The sequence below is a fragment of the Hemiscyllium ocellatum genome, chromosome 23, assembly GCF_020745735.1.
Source record: "Hemiscyllium ocellatum isolate sHemOce1 chromosome 23, sHemOce1.pat.X.cur, whole genome shotgun sequence".
NCBI lineage: Eukaryota > Metazoa > Chordata > Chondrichthyes > Orectolobiformes > Hemiscylliidae > Hemiscyllium > Hemiscyllium ocellatum.
Genome location: NC_083423.1, coordinates 40979940 through 41000673, shown reverse-complemented (window position 1 = coordinate 41000673; position 20734 = coordinate 40979940). Strand labels below are relative to the sequence as shown.

The 20734-nt window shown below is 41.7% G+C and overlaps 1 protein-coding gene and 1 long non-coding RNA gene across 7 annotated transcripts in view; both read right to left on the bottom strand.

Annotated features, from left to right (window-relative positions):
• Nucleotides 1-3900: 3900 nt before the first annotated feature.
• On the bottom strand, nt 3901-5817 carry LOC132826907 (uncharacterized). Its single transcript, XR_009645936.1, has 2 exons — nt 5535-5817; nt 3901-4781 (listed from the first exon to the last, which is right to left on the bottom strand). It is a non-coding gene; the product is annotated as an uncharacterized LOC132826907 (long non-coding RNA).
• Nucleotides 5818-13732: 7915 nt separating this feature from the next.
• The window catches only part of LOC132826759 (mucin-2-like), a 150260-nt gene continuing 143258 nt past the window's right edge, over nt 13733-20734 (bottom strand). For all 6 annotated transcript variants that reach the window (XM_060842933.1, XM_060842936.1, XM_060842939.1 and 3 more), the window contains 3 exons: nt 19529-19580; nt 17273-17375; nt 13733-14505 (listed from right to left, as the gene is read on the bottom strand). In XM_060842933.1, coding sequence (XP_060698916.1) covers nt 14094-14505; nt 17273-17375; nt 19529-19580 — 567 coding nt within the window. In that variant the 3' untranslated portion in view covers nt 13733-14093. The remainder of the gene's footprint in view (nt 14506-17272; nt 17376-19528; nt 19581-20734) is intronic.

Below are 20734 nucleotides of genomic sequence, written 5' to 3'. Positions count from 1 at the left end.
AACGCTGTGCAGCAAAGTGTGAAGTGCTCTGCATTGGTAGGTAAATGAGGCAATGTAAAGTAAATGGCATCATTCTGAAGAGTTTGCAAAAACCAAGAGACTTAGGTAAATGCACACAAATCACAAAAGTTGGCAACACAGATTGAAATGAGGTTCTGATGAATCTTTATGGATCAAGAAGTGCAATGATTGGTTAAGAACTGGAATGGCTCGAAAGGATGTAAACAGATACAATTGGAGTTTAAAAAGGGAATTTGGATAAAAAGTCTAAAAAAAAATTGCAAGTTTATGAGGAAAAGACAGGGACATGGGACTAGCTGATTTGCCCTTGCAGGACAGAAACTTGAAAGTGAAAGTTATTTCAAACTAAACAAAAGCTAAGTACAACTTTATAAAGATAAACAATTAAAGTGCAATTTTAAAATGACCAGACACATATATTCCAATTACGTCAGCATTAGGAAACACCTAGACAACATTCAGGCTTGGATTAATAAATGATGAGCAATATTCACACATTACAAACCCCAGACAATGGTCATTTCCAATAAGCGGCCATTCCCTCTGGGACTTCCTAATCCAATCTTCAATGACCACCAACACCACGCCCCATTCCCAAGCCACCTTCCCATGTAACCGCAGAAATTGCAACACCTGCCCCTTCACCTCCTTCTTGCTCACCATCCAACAGCCTAAACAGTCTATCCAGGTGAAGCAACATTTCACCTGTACCACCTCCAATGTTGTGCATTGTATTCGCTGCACCCAATGTGACCTACTCTACATTGGAGAAACCAAACATAGACTGGGTGACCACTCTGCAGAGCACCTCCAGTCCACACACAAGCATGACCCCGACCCTCCCATAGCCGGTCCTTTTAACCCAGCATCCTGCTAGCATGCCCACGTATCTGTCCTCAGCATGCTGCAGTGTTCGAGTGAATCACAGCACAAACTAGGAACAGCACATTTTCAGACTCAGCACTTTATAGCCTTCTGAAATTAATATTGAGTTCAACACCTTCACATTGTGAACCCATTTCTTTCTTTTAGCTTTATTTGTTAGATTCTCTGTCACCATGTCCTCTTTCCCCTCTCCCCACTCCAGTGAGACTATCTGCTCTTTCCAGTTTGTCAGTTGGACACACCATTGTTCTACCATTCTCACATTCTGATCACTTAATCTGCTCTATCAGCACCCTTTCTCTCCCAGGACTTCAACCCCACACTATTGCATAAATGCTGCCTCATCCACACCTCACATTATCTCTGATGAAGTCATCTAGACTTGTAATATTAACTTGCTCTCTCTCCATGACTGCTGCCTAACCCACTGTGTTCTTCAGCATTTTTTGTTTCAGTCAAGAGAGAATCGAACTACTGCTGAATTTCTCACTCTCAACATCTTAGGGTTTGCTATTGATTTGAATCTGAACTTGATGTGGACAGTGTCTACAGGAGAAAATCAGATGTTATAAATTACCTTCTGTCTTCCAAAACGAGCTGCAAGAGCAACCTTGATGGAATACACTTCACCGGTCTGGATGAGTACAGATCCAGCAACACTCCAAACTTAACACCATCCAGACAAAGGAGAAAGTGAGGACTGCAGATGCTGGAGATCAGAGCTTAAAAATGTGTTGCTGGAAAAGCGCAGCAGGTCAGGCAGCATCAAAGTAGCAGGAGAATCAACGTTTCGGGCATAAGCCCTTCTTTGATGCTGCCTGACTTACTGCGCTTTTCCAGCAACACATTTTTAAGCACCATTCAGACAAAGCAACTTACTTAATTGGCATCCCATCCACTTCCTTAAACATTAACCTTGTCTAATACCAGCACACAGGAGCAGCAATGGCCCTCATCTGTAAAGTATATGCAGAAACTCTGGAAAGCTTCCTTCAACAGTACCTTCCAAAACTGAAACCTCTATCGCCTAGGTGATGAAACAACTAATCAGAAACAAAAACAGAAGTTACTGGAACAATTTGGTGGAACCATTCTGAAGGAGGGTCATTGAACCCCAAACGTCTGTTTTCTCTTCACATATGCTGCCAGACCTACTGAATTTTTCCAGCAATTTGTTTTTGTTTTCCAGCATCTGCATTTGTTTTTTTTAAAATTGAACACCAAACTTGATACTGTCCAATGGGGGTAGTAACATACTACTGATATGGTAGCATGTTTGCCTCCGATGTTTGAGAATTCAAGACCCCTGTAGGACCTGAGCATAAAAGTCAAATTTACAGTTGAAGTGAATTGAATTGAATTGATTGTTATGTGTACCGAGGCACAGTGAAAAGCTTCATCTTCCGCGAACTACAGGCAGATCACAGAGTTAAGTAGCATAGATAAGTAAATAATAGATATGCCATTAAGTTTAAAGGGTGTAGAACAATTGTAGGAAATAGGAAACCGAGATCTGCATGCAGGAGCTTGCAAGAAATCGACCACACCTGGTGCCATCTTGCTTTGCTCTGTTTACCACTAGTTGGCACAATTTGTTGGATGGGATATTAATAAGACTACATGGTATTAGGTGCAGTATATTTGCATGAATTAAGGAGAGGCTGCCTAACGAAAAAACAGAGAGTTAGGATAACTGGGGACATTTTCAGGACGGCAACCTGTAACTAGTGAAGCGCCATAGGAATTAGTGCTGTGACCATGATTATTTGAATATATATTACTGATTTGGTTGAGGAAATTTCATGTACTATAGCCAAGTTAGCAGATGATGAATTTAGGTGAAAAGGCAAGTGGTGATGTTGACCCAAAGAGTCTACAGATGGATGTGGACGGGTTAAGCAAATGGGCAAAAACTTGGCAGATGGAATGCAATGTGGAAAAATGTGATCATACATTTTGGCAGAGAGAATACAGAAAGTGAATAATATTTAAATAGTGAAAACTTTCAGAAAACTATGGAACAATGGGGATTTGGTCTCCTCATCCATGAATCACAAAAAAACTTGCAGAAAAAAAAAGATGGTTGGCCTTTATTGGAAAGGTAACCAGAGTATAAAAGTAGGGAAGTTTGCTAAATACTGTGCTGGAATACGATGACCAGTTTTGGGACCCTTATCTAAGGAAAGATATAGCGACATTGCAAACAACCAAAAGTTGAACCCGAGTGACTGTCTAACAAGAGACTGTATTTTGAGGAGAGATTGTGTATATTGAGTCTATACAGTTGGAATTGAAAGAATGAGAAGCATCATTATTGAAACATACAAATTTCCTAGGAGTCTTGACAGGCTAGTTGTGGAAAAATTGTTTCCCCTTCTGGGAATGCTTAGGACCAGAGGGCATAATTTCAGAATAAGAGCTTATACATTTCAGACGCAGGTGAGGAGGATTTTCTTTTCTTTGAAAAGCTGGAGAATCTGTAGGTATTATTTTATCCCAGAGGGCTGTTGAGTGATTTTTTTAGTATATTCAAGGTTGATATAAACATATTTTTAAGCAGTAAGGGAATCAAACATTATGGGGGAAAGGCAAGATGGTGGATTTGAGGATTATCTGATTGGTCTTGATCTCATTGAAATGCAGAGCAGATTCAATAAGCTGAATGGCCTATTTCTGCTGCTACATCTTATGATCTTAGACCAACTAAAAAACAGCTCGTAATATCAAGAGCTCAACAAGAAAACTGAAAACCCAAAATACAACTATTCAACAATCAGCTCATGCATCTATGTATGGCACAAAGTACATCTCCTTGTTATATGCCTGAAAAGTCGATTTCTCCTGCTCCTCAAATGCTGCCTGATCAGCTGTTTTTCTGACTCTGATCTCCAGCATCTGCAGTCCTCACTTTCTCCTCCTCGTTATATGAACACGTTCAAAAATAGTAAGAAGTTCAATCACCTCCAGAAATAAAAAAAACACTATTACAAAAGGTTGCAATTCAAATGCGTTTATTCTTGGATCAATATGACAGGGTTCTTGTGATTTAGATCCACAGCAAGATACCCTTGACCAACATCATCCTGAAACTGTGTACTGTACATATAGCTCAAAATCATGTATATTCAAGAGATTTTTCACAGTTCATGATTATCTGCAAACTTAACAGCAATTTTTGAGAACCTAAATTTACAGAAATTGCTAAACCAGCCAGAAAGTGCTGTAACAAATCACATCGAGTCTATCACTGACTTGTTGTAAATTATCACAAAGCACCAGTTCACCTTACTGCACCCCCCCCCCCTCCGCCCAAACCAGTATTTAAACTATCAATGTCTCAAAGGTAAATCTTCTGTAACAATTAACAAGTGTGTTCCCAACTTTATTGTATTCTCTAGGCAAGAAATGTATAGCATTTTTAAATTCCAAACATTAAACTGTGGCTTTCTTTTTCCAAAAAAAAAGCCACAGAAACACAAATGGGACATGTATATAATAGTTATTCATACTTAGATTTGGAACCGAATTTCAGACCAATTAGGAGGCATGCAATCTGCATGGGTTCTGCCTTTTACTTAGAAGACAGCTTCGTGTAGCTCTTGACTGTCTGGCAAATACACCATTCGTTGGTTTCAAAGCATCATCTTTATCTGCAGGAAGCAATATTGAATGTACCATCTCTGTTACTGCCAGGAAAGTAGTGAAAAGTGTCAAAAGTGCTCCAAACATGTATAACTTGACAACTTTTGAATTTGGTCTCTGGCCTTCAATAATCGCTTTGATCAAATTTATCCAGATAGGACGGACACCCTTCATCATGTTTATATAATCCAAGATTGATTTGATGATTTAGTTCTTCAGAGGTATATAAAGATCTACAAACATAAATTAATTAATTAATTCATCCAGTGTTGAAACTGCATTAGCAAACAATAACTTCAACATTTGTGCACAGTGTTTTCAGTTTTTTTTAAGATTAGATTCGATTCCCTACAGTGTGGAAACAGGCCCTTCGGCCCGACAAGTTCACACCGACCCTCCGAAGAGCAATCCACCCAGACCCATTCCCCTAAATTTTACCTCTGCACCTAACACTACAGGCAATTTAGTATGGCCAATTCACCTAGCCTGCACATCATTGGACAGTGGGTTAAATGCAAATCTTTGAAATCTGGTGCAGAGGATATATAGACCCCAAGACTTCTTTAAAAAAAATATTTTATTCCACATCCTTTGACCAAATGTTTCACCACGCTCAAATAGCAACTCTGCTCGGTTATCTTAGTAACACTTCTCACTTTGAGCTCAATCATTTAATTTTACAGTACAGATGGAGTATATTCGGCTTTTCCTATTTCTACTGGCAATCACCAAGATTCTTCAGGCAGCAGGGAAACTAGCTGCCAGTGAATATTAGAAAATTATAAGTTTTCACTAGTAAGAGAATTAAAATACGTGATGAGGGCGAGATAAATCTTCATTTCAAACCGGTGTCCTAAATGGGATGTGGAGCCACGGAACTGTAAAAGGCAGCCGCTGTATGAGAATGAGTAATTTAGCCTGAAGTAAGATGGGTTACTCTCCATGCTTTAATTAAAAAAGATTCTCTCAAACCATGAAATACTCACCGAAACCAGGAGACACATAAACGCATTCAGGCAAAGGTTAAGTCAGGGACAACAGTGAACGGTGTCAGTTTGGAAGGAGAAGCTGTTCGTCTCTTGGAGTCATGCCGACCCTTAAAAAGCTGCAGCGCTGCACCGGACTGCGGGCCCAGCGCCCAGCCAGAAGCCAAGCACAGGCAAATAGGACCCGAGCACCTCCGGCAATACACTCCTCATTCGTGCTGACTTCGCCGGGAAGGAGTCACACCGGCAGCTCCTCACCAATCACAGGCCACTATCAGCCTGGTCTCCATCATCTTCTGTCACCAATGCGGATTCCTGGCCAATCAGATCTCTTCTGCATTGTGACGTTCGTAACCACGCCCCCCGAATGTATCCCTTGGCCGTGCATCCCATTCACAGTTTGTGTGGCAACAGGTAGCATTCAGAATAAAATAAATAACAGTAGATGCTGAAAACTTGAAACAAAACAACAAACTGCTGGAGAGGCTGAGCAAGTCTGAAGCAGGGTGACTGAACTCGTAACGTTACCTGCTGAGTTTTTCCAGCAATTGTTAGAGTCTTAGCGCGGAAATAGAATCTTCGGTCCAATTCGTCCATGCCGATCCTATATCCTAAATTAACCTCGTCCCATTTGCCCCATGTCCCTCTAAACCCTTCCTCTTAATATACCCATGAAGATGCCTTTTAAATGTTCTAAGTGTACCAGCCTCCACCACTTCCTCTGGCAGCTCATTCCATACAATCTTGTTTGAGGTATCACTGTGACAGTCAACTCTTATAAATTGGAGATGCCTTGGACTGGGGTGGACAAAGTTAAAAATCACACAACACCAGGTTATAGTCCAGCAGGTTAGTGTGCTTTCAATTAAACCTGTTGGACTATAATCTGGTGTTGTGTGTGTTTTTTAACTCTTACAAAGACTACTTGTGCGTCAGGTGGACCCACTTTATCAATACACTTAGAAGGCTCTTGCAGGAACACATTCAGGTTATTTGACCTAATTTTTTTTTGTTGTACATTGTGCATTGTCAGTCGCCTAATTATACCTTTGAAGATCTGTCCCTTGCTCTGTTCTACGGTGTTCTTTCCACACAATGGCCATGCTGCTACCATCACTGAATTCCCCCACTGTCAACATCCTGGAGATTACCTCTGACCAAAAACTAACTCAATATAAATTCTCAATCAACGGTTACAAGGAAACTGCAGGGAAGTGAGGAGTGGACATGAGGAGTGTTGGATCAGCCATGAGCCTTTTGAATGGCAAAGCAGGTTCAAGAGGCCAAACAGCCAAGAATATACCTCTTTCTGACAGTAAAAAATGATCCAATGCAGCAATAAGATATCTTGTCATTCTCATTGACTTGGGAAGATGCACAGGAAGTCAGTGTTAGAGGAATGAAGAATTATTTGATGGAGGAATAGGTCCAGAGAAGATTATGACAACAGGATAAGTGTGTTAGTTGCAGGTAAGAATTTTCTTACATGTTTTCAAAGGCTCGATCCAGTGTTCAAATTCACATTTGAAATGGAATAATGAGTTTCTTTTCATTGGTGTTGTAGTTGATAAATTGGTAGGGAGCTCTCTGCCACTGGTAACTGTAAACCTACCTTCTGGGGTCAGTGTACATGTTGGCCTTATTGACAACTCCATCAAAAGGCAAGTGGACCAATTTCCAATTCACTGCTGACTTGTGACTTGTCAATGGTGGACAGGGTTTGTGGGGTCAGGAGGTGTCTTAATCACTGCAGCATTCCCTCTGGTTTGCTCTTGCAATTACAGTATTTATATGGCTAGTCCAACAACTCCATGATGTTGATAGTGGGGGAATTCAGTGATGGTAATTCCATTGAATGAAGGGGTGGCACGGTAGCTCAGTGGTTAGCACTGCTGCCTCACAGTGCCAGGGACTTGGGTTTGGTTCCAGCCTCGGGTGACTGTCTCTGTGGAGTTTGCACATTCTCCCCGTGTCTGCGTGGGATTCCTCTGGGTGTTCTGGTTTCCTCCCACAGTCCAAAAATGTGCAGGTTAGGTGAATTGGCCAAGCTAGATTGCCCATAGTGTTCAGTGATGTGTAGGTTAGGTGCATTAGTCAGGGATAAATGTAGGGTAGGGGGAATTAGTCTGGGTGGGTTTCCATTCGGAGGGTCAGTGTAGGGATTCTGTGGAATTCTATGAACGGTTATTTGTTCACTGTGCAAACCTCGTGTTTAAATAGGGCACATTGAAATCTTATTTGCAGGATAGTGATGACCCTAATTTCTCACTCTATATGATGCAAACTCATGGAAGGCCCTAAGGTGGTCACTCTTTATCCTGAAAAGTAGACAGGGCATCTCAGATTAGACTCGAGGTATTTCAAACGTCTGAACAAAGGTTAAGCTAGCTGTTTCACCGTGCTTCACAGTGCTTCTAGGCAGTAGCAGCATGTCTGTTGTTTGCCACTTAAGCCTGACATTGGTAGTAGGTAAGGTGTTAGGATTCTGAAAGATAAGATTTACATTCATTTGGAGAGGCAAGTATTGATTAGGAATAGTCAGCATGGTTATTTGCGAGGGAAATTGTTTCTCACAAACTTGATTGAGTTTTCTGAGGTAGTAATCCAAAAGACTAACGATGACAGAGGGGTAGATATTGTTTATTTGGACTTTAGTAAAGTCTTTGACAATTAATTAGTAAAGTTAGTTCTCATGGGATTCAGGGTGAGCTTACCAGTTGGATACAAAATTGGCTTAATGGTAGGAAACAGAGGGTGATGGTAGAGGGTTGTTGGACAGTCTGGAGACCTGTGACCAGTAGAATCGGTACAGGGTCCACTTTTGTTTGTCATTTATCTGAACAAATAATTTGGATGAGAATACAGAAGGCATGGTTAGTAAGTTTGTAGATGACACCAAAATTGGTTGAATTGTGGACAGTGAAGAAAGTTATCTAAGATTGCAAAGAGATTTTGATCAATTGGATCAATGGGCTGAGGAATGGAAGATGGAATTTAATTTGGATAATTGCAAGGTATTGCATATAAGTAAAACAAACAAGGTCGATACTTATACAAATAATGGTGAAACCTTGGGTAGTACTGTAAAACAGACCCACGTAGGAGTTCAGGTACATAATTCTTTGAAATTTGCATCACAGGTAGACAGGGTGCTTAGGAAGGGGTTTACCACACTTGTCTTCATTGCTCAGATCTCTGTGTATAGGAGTTGTGACGTCATATTGAGGTTATACAGAACATTGGTGAGGGCTGTTCAGCAATACTTTGTGTAGTTCTGGTCACCGTGTTATCGGAAGGATATTATTAAATTTGAGAGTGTTCAGAAAAGATTTACTAGGATATTGCCAGGAATAGAGGGTTTATTTTATAAAAAAAAGGCAGAGTAGGCTGGGACCTTTTTCAATGGAGTGTAGGGATTGAGGGGAACCTGAGAGGTTTATAAAATCATGAGAGTCATAGTGGTGGATTGCAAAGGTCTTTTCCCTAGGATGGGGGAGTTCAAAAGTAGAAGGCATATTTGTAAAGTGAGAGGAGACAATTTTAAAAAGTACTTGAGAGCAGACATTTTACACAGAGAGTGATTTGTGTGTGGAACAAACTGCCAAAAGAAGTAGTGGATATAGGTACAGTTACAACATTTAAAAGACATTACGATAAGTACATAAATAGGAAAGGTCTGGGAGGATATGTGCCAAATGCATGCAAGTGGGACTAGTTTAGTTTGGGAACATGGTCGGTGTAGACTAGATGGACCAAAGGGTCTGTTTCCATGCTGCATGACAGTATGCTGCCATCGAGCCAAATAAACTTTCTGCCCAAAACACAAGTGAGTAATGTGGTAGATAAATTTCAGTGCCATTGTGAAGTCAGGTCTGAATGCCAAGCACTCCAAAGACTGGCAGATCATATCAAACAGCATGTACCCAACAATCAAGATAGTGACTGCATCAAACTGGCCTTAATTGTAAAACTCGCAACACAATATCCATCATTAGATGTGATTCTGTAATTGGATATCATCTGTATTATTCTTGCTTCTTCTGTCGATTACCATATTAGGCTACTTCCTCTTCACTGTGGATTATGAATGACATTCCTTCCACTCATTTTTAGCCAAACTCTACAATAATCACCATCCTAAAATGTCATAGGGCAATAACTTTCATCATTTGTCACTCTCTGTTTCAATGGGCGCACCATGTGTTCATGTAAAGGCCCTTGTAAATTTTGCTGACAATGTGTTGCTGGAAAGGCGCAGCAGGTCAGGCAGCATCCAAGGAGCAGGAGAATCGACTTTTCGGGCATGAGCCCTTCTTCAGGAATGAGGAAAGTGTGCCAAGCAGACTAAAATAAAAGGTAGGGAGGAGGGACTTGGGGGAGGGGTTTTGGAATGTGATAGGTGGAAGGAGGTTAAGGTGAGGGTGATAGGCCAGAGTGGGAGTGGGGCGGAGAGGTCAAGAAGAAGATTACAGGTTAGGAAGGTGGTGCTGAGTTTGTGGGTTGGGACTGAGACAAGGTGGGGGGAGGGGAAATGAGGAAACTGGAGAAATCTGAGTTCATCCCTTGTGGTTGGAGGGTTCCTCAGCGGAAGAAGAGGCGCTCTTCCTCCAGCCGTCATGTTGCTATGGTCTGGCGATGGAGGAATCCAAGGACCTGCATGTCCTTGGTGGAGTGGGAGGGTGAGTTGAAGTGTTGAGCCACGGGGTGGTTGGGTTGGTTGGTCCGGGTGTCCCAGAGGTGTTCTCTGAAACATTTCGCAAGTAGGCGGCCTGTCTCCCCAATATAGAGGAGGCCACAGTGGGTGCAGCGGATGTAGTAAATGATGTGTGTGGAGGTGCAGCTGAATTTGTGGCGGATATGGAAGGATCTCTTGGGGCCTTGGAGGGAAGTGAGGGGGGAGGTGTGGGTGCAAGTTTTGCATTTCTTGCGGTTGCAGTGGAAGGTGCCGGGAGTAGAGGTTGGGTTGGTGGGGGGTGTGGACCTGATCAGGGAGTCACGGAGGGAGTGGTCTTTTCAGAATGCTGATAGGGGAGGGGAGGGAAATATATCCCTGGTGGTGGGGTCCATTTGGAGGTGGCGGAAATGAAGATGGATGATACGATGTATATGGAGGTTGGTGGGGTGGTAGGTGAGGACCACTGGCGTTCTGTCCTGGTGGCGATTGGAGGGGCAGGGCTCAAGAGCGGAGGAGCGGGAAGTGGAGGAGATGCGGTGGAGGGCATCGTCGACCACATCTGGGGGGAAATTGCGGTCTTTGAAGAAGGAGGCCATCTGGGTTGTTCGGTATTGGAACTGGTCCTCCTGGGAACAGATGCGGCAGAGACAAAGGAATTGGGAATATGGGATGGCATTTTTACAGGGGCCAGGGTGGGAGGAGGTGTAGTCTAGGTTGCTGTGGGAGTCGGTTGGTTTATAGTAAATGTCCGTGTTGATTCAGTCGCCCGAGATAGAAGTGGAGAGGTCTAGGAAAGGGAGGGAGGAGTCTGAGACAGTCCATGTAAATTTGAGGTCAGGGTGGAAGGTGTTAGTAAAGTGGATGAACTGTTCAACCTCCTCGTGGGAGCACGAGGCAGCACTGATACAATCATCGATGTAGTGGAGGCAAAGGTGGGGGGTGGTGCCAGTGTAGTTGCGGAAGATGGACTGTTCCACATATCCTACGAAGAGGCAGGCATAGCTGGGGCCCATGTAGGTGCCCATGGCTACTCCTTTGGTTTGGAGGAAGTGGGAGGATTGGAAAGAGAAGTTGTTCAGGGTGAGGACCAGTTCAGTCAGTCGAAGGAGGGTGTAAGTGGAAGGATACTGGTTGGTACGGCAGGAAAGGAAGAAGCAGAGGGCTTTGAGTCCTTCGTGATGGGGGATGGAGGTGTACAGGGTCTGGATGTTCATGGTGAAGATAAGGCATTGGGGTCCGGGGAAGCGAAAATAATGGAGGAGGTGGAGGGCGTGGGTGGTGTCCCAAAAGTAGGTGAGGAGTTCTTGGACTAAGGGGGACAGGACCGTGTCGAGGTATGCAGAGATGAGTTCGATGGGGCAGGAGCAGGCTGAGACAATGGGTCAGCCGGGGCAGTCAGGTTTGTGGATTTTGGGCAGGAGGTAGAAACGGGCGGTGCGGGGTTGTGGGACTATGAGGTTGGAGGTGGTGGATGGGAGATCCCCTGAGGATATGAGGTTATGGATGGTTTGGAAGATGATGGTTTGGTGGTGGGAAGTGGGGTCATGGACAAGGGGACAGTAGGAGGAGGTGTCCGCGAGCTGGCGTTTAGCCTCAGCGGTGTAAAGATCGGTGCGCCAAACTACCACCGCCTCCCTTGTCTGCCGGTTTGATAGTGAGGTTGGGTTTGGAACGGAGGGAATGGAGGGCTGCATGTTCCAAGGGTGAGAGGTTGGAGTGGGTGAGAGGGGTGGAGAGGTTGAGGTGGTTAATGCTGCGGCAGCAGTTGGTTGGCGATGAAGAAACTTTGCATCATGATGCTATGTGCATTCCCTTGCAAAAAAATGGTGGTTGTACACTGAATGGCACCTGCTGTATGTCATTATCTGACATTCATCTTTCACATTTCCTTAGATGCCATTAATGTGTTGATTGATTACAGTCTGAAAATTTATCCAGGGCTATACTTGATAGATCAGAGAGTATTAATTCATCTAATTTCATTCTGGGTTTGATTTGCTTAAACTTAAGTTGTGCTTAGTTTTTGGAGCCATTTTGTGTTAGTTATTAAGGTTGAAGACTATAGTAAAAATTATTAGTTTTTGTGTGTTTTGTATACAATACTCTTATATTTTAATATCTGAGTCCACGATTTTCGGCCTCCCCCACTTCCTCAAAGTATAACCCCTTGCTGGATTGCTCTTCAACAGACTTTGTTCACTCTCTGGTCCTTCACTGAAGTGGCTAATGTTAATAATGTGATAATAGTCTTGACATTGAGCATTGAAGTACAATGTGTTATTCTTATTGCAGCGGTGAGTGCCATGTTGTCTTCACCAACCTCTGACATAAGCATACTTATACTGACCAAAGTGGAGAATGTAAGGATCACACACATCTTTTCACAGATCTTAAAGAATAAAAAGGAGAGGAACATTCTTGCTAAGTCAGAGGGCTCAGACCAACTTCGCACCTGATGCCACAGTGGAAAAATTTGTTTCTCTTTGTAACGTGCAAATTGCCAGAGGAAGTGGTAGATGCAGGTACAGTTACAACATTTAAAAGACATTTGGACAGGTACATGAATAGGAAAGCTTTCGAGGAATATGGGCCAAACACATGCAAATGGGACTAGTTTGGTTTCGGAAACTTGGTTGACATGGATGAGTTGGAAGAAGGATCTGTTTCCATGCTATGTGAGTCAATAACTCTATAAATTAATTAAGCATTGTTGACCTTATAATTGTTAGAACCTGGGGGTTCACTTAGCTGCATGGCTGACCTGTAATGCAGAATGACACCAACAGCACAGGTTCAATTCCAGTTCAGGCAAAGATCACTGTCATGATCCCACCTTCTCAACCTAGGCCCTCACCCAAGGCATGGAAATATAATTAGAATTTGGTTTATTGTCAAATATAGAGATACATGAGTACAGGGAGAAAGTGAGTACTACAGATGCTGGAGATCAGAGTCGAGAGTGTGGTGCGGGAAAAGCACAGCAGGTCAGGCAGCATCCGAGGAGCAGGAAAATTGATGTTTCTGATAAAAGTCCTTCATCAGGAATGAGGACAGCAAAAAGTGTACAAAGTTGCCATTTGGCACTGTCTTAGGTACAAAGGTACCAAAATCTTAGGTATAAATTAGGAAAATAAAGAAATAAAGGTAAAAGTTTAGCATTACAATCCTAAAGTTCCAAAGCGAGGTACTGACTTCATCTTGAGGCCAGGAATCCCTGTTGGGATTACTCGAGGCCAGGAATCCATTATGTCTGTCCATGGAATGGAGGAAAGTAGAGAGAAAAGAAAAAAATATTAAAAAAAGAAAAGAAATAGAGTGGACGAACTGTGGCTTAGAAACTTTCTTCCACCGCAATCTTGAATATCTTTGATAATCCTCAGGTTAAAAACTCACCACTAATCATCTCTGTCTTATAACAATGCAGCCCTAGGTGACTCCGTTATTTGAGCTTGATACCTATAGATATTAGAAATTTGAAATATTTTGTTTTGTAAGTAATTGGAAGGAAAAATTCAGTCAGTCCTCAGCAGATTTTTTTTTATTATCATTTCAAATCACGTAAGTCCCAAATGCCCAAAAAGTACAGGATAGAATTGTAAATATTCCAACACCTCCCACCACAAAACCATACCCTTCATCAAAAACAAAATCCAGCATTTTTAAAAAAATAATTTTTCACGTTATGAAATTCAATTGAAAGAAATCAGTCAAGACAGCATGAGAATAAAATCAAAATCAGATTTGGAAAATTAAGTTGTTAAAATCATGCTATTTAGTTCAGTTGATCTACTTGTTTTGAAACTAGGCTTTTGAGACTAAGATAACGGCTTCTGGTATTTGTTTTATGATGTTTTGGTTTTTCGTTTTGCCTTTTTGTACTTGGGCTACGGCTTCGGTTCTTGATACTTGGGCTTCGGCTCTTGGGGCTTGGACTTCGGATTTTTGGGCTTGGACTTCGGATTTTTGGGCTTGGACTTCGGATTTTTGGGCTTGGACTTCGGATTTTTGGGCTTGGACTTCGGATTTTGGGGCTTGGGCTTCGACTTTTTGGGCTTGGGCTTCGACTTTTTGGGCTTGGGCTTCAACTTTTTGGGCTTGGGCTTCGGATTTTGGTCTTTCTTTATCATATTTTGGAACGTATTTCCACAATCTTTGCATTTGCACGACTTGATACTGGTATACTCGACTGTCTTAGTCTTTCCATTTTTACATTGCAGATCCACTAACATGCTTTCAGTCTTGTCTTCATGGCAGCACTGGCAATCAGAGTCCATTTGATGCCTTTTGGGGTCATATCTAGAAACATAATTATACAAGACACATGATAAATGTGTTGACATATCAGTGCAATGTGTAGTCACTAAGCTGCCTTTGACAGCACCTTCCAAGCCTGTGATCTACATAAACGTAAAAGGGCTAGGGCAGCAAATGCATAGGACCAACAGCATTTGAAACGTCCACTCTAAGCCACACAACATCCTCCTTTGGAATTCCTTCCTTTGGTCATTGGTCAAAATCCTGGAATTCCCTTCTTGTCAGCAATGGAGCGTATCTACACCAGATCAACTATAGTTAAGAATGCTGGTCACGATCATTTTCTCAGTCATAATTAGGAATGAGCAATGAATACTACCTAGCTCGTGACACGTACCATGAAAGAATTAAAGAAGAATATTACTGCCAGTGCCTTGACACCCATTATCTGCTGACCCATATTATCTCCTAATCTGCTAGCCTTGTGTTCAGCTCTCTCTATGACCTTACCTTTTTGTGTCTTCCTTTTAAACTCTTCCAACCCTACAATCCTCAGAGGTCTCTGTTCTTTTTCAAACCAGGCTTCTTGTGAATCCGAGATCTCCAGAATGTTATCATTCAGCTGAGTCAGCAGAAAGTTCTGGGATTCACTCCATATGCCTCTTTGGTGTTTGCTTCCCTGTCCTCCTCAAAGCCTATGTCTTTGATCAAGAGTTTGGCCAACTGTCTTAGTATCGCTATGCAACTTGGTGTCAAGCGTTTTTTGGGAATGCTCCTACATCCAGCATGGGATATTGTTACTGACAAAAGGACCAGTACCAATGTATGTGGCTGTAGAATATTGTTATTCCCACAACTATTATTGTTCCATTTTCTGTACTAATAAAATAGAAACTATTTCCACCTGTGTGGGCATTTACCCAACTGGGCTATGGTTGTACAGCTGTACAATTGCAACTTGGCATAACGAAGCATCCCACAGCTGGCTGACCCAACAGGGTTTGGTTGCAATTAGGGGAGAGAGGAACTTAGAGGCGGTGACCTACATTATTTTCGTGGAACCCAGATGTGCTCTCCTGAATCTACTTTTCCCTTACAAACCATTTCAACACATCACTTCCCTATTGCACCACCACATTTTCCAATGCAAACTGTTTACAGCATCCATTCCAACCACTAGGCACTAAATATGTCTTTGGGTCCCCCTTTTGTCACCAATGAAGCTTTCACCTGAGACTCAGACATACAATGTAGAACCCGAAAGATATTCCTGGACGAAACAGCAGTGGAGTGATCACAGCTCAGAAATTGAACCACTTTCATGTTAATTAGATTAGATTACATTACTTACAGTGTGGAAACAGGCCCGCGGGCCCTACAAGGCCACACTGACCCGCTGAAGCGCAACCCACCCATACTCCTACATTTACCCCTTACCTAACACTACAGACAATTTAGCATGGCCAATTCACCTGACCCGCACATCTTTGGACTGAGGGAAGAAACCGGAGCACCCGGAGGAAACCCACGCAGACACGGAGAGAACCTGCAAACTCCACACAGTCACCTGAGGCGGGAATTGAACCCAGGTCTCTGGCGCTGAGGCAGCAGTGCTAACTACTGTGCCACCGTGCCGCCCAAATTCTGTCACCTCCCTGAGTTTCCCAAATGTGTAATCAACACACAAAACATTTGAGAAATCACCTCAAGAAAAACAATCTCTTCCTGTGCTATTTCATTGCCGTTGTTTACAGCTGAAGAAAATAAAAGTTTTACCAAATAACAAAGCATTTTATTGCTCATTGTGCATTTCTGACATATTTCCATACGAGGAGACTAACAATGAATCCTTGGAAGATAATGTGTCACATTGAGTGGTCAGGAGTTGGAAAAGGAAGAAATAGAAATGATTACTTTCCCCCAACATGTTATTTGTGTCAGAAACAATCACAACAGTTCTGAAAGGCACACGTTAAACTGAAGGATTTAGACAATTAACTAAAGATGTAACTTTAGATACAGAAGCCAATGGTGAGCATTTTAACCTACAATAGGAGGTCAGTGGGAAGCTCTGGAAAATCGGGTGAACTATAGACTCCCGACCAGTTGCCAGGCACCAGGCAAATGGGGTGACTGTAACTGGAAGGTGAGGGAGGGGCACATTGCTAGGTTGGGTAGGAGGCTGATGGGGCTCTGTGGATTTGCAGGATACCTCAAGGAGGCTGTACACCCACATATATGCAAGTCAGACAGGAACGTGTCTTATCATACACACGAAAAATGGAATTTCCAAATTACCTGGAGTTACCACATTGTTCCCGAGCCCTGTTTGTGATTGGTGACGCAGATACTGAGGGCATCTTGCTCTTTATCACAGTTTCAAGGTGCCAGGGAACTGATTTGAATACACAAATCATCAAATGTACACATTGGCTTGAAATCAGGAATGGAGTGGCTATTGTCTGTCCGATTTCAACAATCTTCAAGCCACATTTCTGCTGCATGATGGAGATAAATTTCCCCTCAAAGCATTTGCTTATTATAAATTAATTTAAATGACAATGAGATCAGTGAAACAAATTATATTTAACCATAGTCAGATGTAATAATAGATACAGACAGAAAAGTGGGTGATCTTAGAGGGAATAGAGACTATAACGTTAATGTTAACTTCTCATTGAAGGGAAAGGGGTTTAGTTTCACCCCCTCAGTTAGATGTGAACCCAGAATTCAGAAGTAAAGTGCAGCTTTTGAATGCATTGCAGTAATTATAGCCTTGTGTGTTTTAACATATCAAAACCCTGCTTACCGTGTGGCTGATGAACAATGCCCGAGACATTCTGTTGCTTCAAAAGTTGCTTCACACTGTCCACTTATGATTGTTTCATTGAATTTATTAATTTTGCATTCACCTAAGATAGGGAAAATAAATTACTGTGGGAGTTAGAATTAAGGAAGATTATTTAATCTACCTCAGCATAAGGCACTCTCCTAAACTACAGTTAGTATAGGTACAGGATACGTAACTGCTCTAATAAGATAATCCCGCCATGCTAAAGATCAGCCAAGTGAACTTCTTTCGGATGGTTTCGAATGCAAATATATCTTTCCTTAGATAAGAAGCCCAGGACTGTTCACATTATTTCATATGCGGTCTGACCAGTGTCTTGTAGAGGTTTCCTTATTATTATCTCAGTTCCCTTTGAAATATAAGTCAGTATTTCATTTGCCTTCCCTACCAGCTGCTGAAGTTGTCTGTCAGCTCTTTGAGATGAGGGCTACCAAATCCTTCTCTCCTACAGCTTTCTACAGTCTTTCTCCATTTTAGTAATATTCAGCTTTTCTATTCTTCCTGCCAAAGTGCATAGTCTCACATTTTCTAACATTATATTCTATCTGCCAAGTTTATGCTCACTATATCCCTCTGTGAACCCCTTGTGTCATCCTCAGCACAAGCAATCCCACCAAGTTTTGTGTCCTCTGCAAACTTGGCTGTAGTGCATTCACTTGCCTATTCACTTGTCATCGATATATATTGTGAATAATTGTGGCTCCATCACCACAGCAAACCACTAATTACAGGCTGTCATCCTGAAGTTGTTCCACTTATCCTAACTCCAACTCTTTTGTTTATTAAAAACCCAACATAGAAAAATGAAGCAGATTCGATGGGCCAGATGACTTACCTCTGCTTGTGCATCTTTAGGATTAAGTAGTCTGACAAACCCAAAAGTAACAGGAACACTTTTCTGATTACAAGTTCTTAATGTGACTCCCAACAAAAATATATTGAGCATCTTTAATTAGTGTCTGAGATGCATCCATTGTCGAACACAGAAACTGGCAGCTGCGCAAAACACATAGCATAGTTGCTGACTCCTGTTCTGGCCTGTGACTGACTGGAAATCACCTGCAGATGCAACTAACAATCTATTAAAGTACATGATGTAGATTCACAATATGAAAGTCAAAATGTATGATGCTGGAAAAGTGCAGCAGGTCAGCAGGCATCCGAGGAGCAGAAAAGTTGACGTTTCGGGCATATGCCCTTCATCAGAAATGTGGGGCAGGAGGAGCAGGAAGGGGGCTGAGAAAGAACTAGGAGGGGAAGTGGGGACTGGGTGAGGGCAGTTGGGAAGGCGATAGGTAGATGTATGTAGGATTGTGATTGTGATAGGTCAGAGCGGAGAAAGGTTGATTTCATCAGTACTACTTCTTCTACCTTGGGACCTTCCAAACAGATGGCATCAATGTCGATTTCACCAGTTTCCACATCTCCCTTCCCCCCATCTCATCAGAGATCCAACCATATAATTCAACTCTGGCCTATTTAATCCTACCTGTCCATCTTCCTTTCCAACAATCTGCTCTGACCTGTCAAAAATCACCCCCCACTACATCCACCTATCGATTTCCTGGCTACCTCTCCAAGTCTCACCTCCCCCGTCTATTTATCTCTCAGCCCCCTTCCACCTCCACAAACATGATGAAAGGCTTATGCCTAAAACATCGATTCTCCTGCTCCTCGGATGCTGCCCGACCTGCTGTACTTTTCCAGAACCACACTTTTCAACTCTGATCTCCAGCATCTGCAATCCTCACTTTTTCCTAGTCACAATATGAAAGACTACCAATGCGATAAACAGCGTAACAGTGTGAATAGACCCATTTCCATTCTAGGATATAACATTTCAGCAGTGAAAGGGAGTTGGAAATCTTCAATGTCATGCTTGAGTATATATTGGAAATGGAGATTAATTTGCAGCAGATTGAAAGAATGCTGCCATTCCTTTTACAAAAAATACTCAAAACACACAGCAGGAAATATTCGTATGTTCCCCTGATCAGAAGCCATCATTTCCATAGGGGTTTCTACCAAAGTTACGGTGGCTGATCAGGAAGAAATCTCTGGCAATATTATTTACAAACAGAAATTTGACTCTTGTTCAAGTTGGTACCACAGTTTTCAGCTATTCTAATTTTGCACTCAAGTCTTAAAACTAGATTTCAATAAGTATTGTGACAAAGAACAATTAAAATTTATATAAGCATGTTAAATCGGTACCTTTTGTTAATTGGCATGCAAAACAACAACGATCGAGGTAAACTCTGTCAGACTAAAAATAAATCAAGAAAATATTGAATCATTAGTATAGGTTTTATTTCTAAAATATAAACAGCATATGATGAAAACAAATTCCTCTTTGAAATATTGTCATGTTTATTCATATAACCATGCCATTTGCATTGTTATCCATTTTTCTTTTAATGGGATAAATTAAATGTAAGAACATATCTTAATACAACAACATATAGTTAGACAGAATACATCTTATCTTAGACCTGATAGGCCCACAATATATTTATTTGACTTGCAATGAGAGTGATGGAAAACAGTACAGTCAGTGTAATGCAGAATAGGAAACTTTATTGAAGGAATCAAAATAACACCAAATTGCTTTTTTTTAAATCAAAATATTAAACTTAATCCAACTAGGTAAAATTAGTTAAAAATCACACAACACCAGGTTATAGTCCAACAGAATTATTTAGAATTACCAGTTTCCAAATAATTCTGTTGGACTATAACCTGGTGTTGTGTGATTTTTAGAGTAAAAAGTGAGGTCTGCAGATGCTGGAGATCAGAGCTGAAAATGTGTTGCTGGTTAAAGCGCAGCAGGTCAGGCAGCATCCAAGAACAGGAAATTCGACGTTTCGGGCAAAAGCCCTTCATCAGGAAATTCCTGATGAAGGGCTTTTGCCCGAAACGTCAAATTTCCTGTTCCTTGGATGCTGCTTGACCTGCTGCGCTTTAACCAGCAACATATTTTCAGTTGTGTGATTTTTAACCTAGTCCAACACTGGCATCTCCACTTCATAGGTAAAATTCGTCTAAGTCAATAAATTTATCAAATTTATCAGCAGCTGATTTTTCACACTGCCTATTTTCCATTGATGTGGAAAATATGAAGATGATTTTAAATTTGAAACTAAATAAAAATGAAAGAGAGGCTCAAATGAGTCACTGTTACCAATTTGCTACCTGCCTGTCTGGTGGTGTTGGCACAGATCCATTTAAAATATTTCTCATGCCTGCAGGTGTTTGATGGGATTCTGAGGGTGTTAAGTGAACTGGTAAGTTTGCTGAATAAATTAATTAAATTCAAAATATAAAATGTTCATACTCTTTATAAATACGGAGCCAGGGGTGTATTTAGAAGAGTTTCCTCAATTAAATGAACATTGTAATGGAATTATAATAATTAGAGTA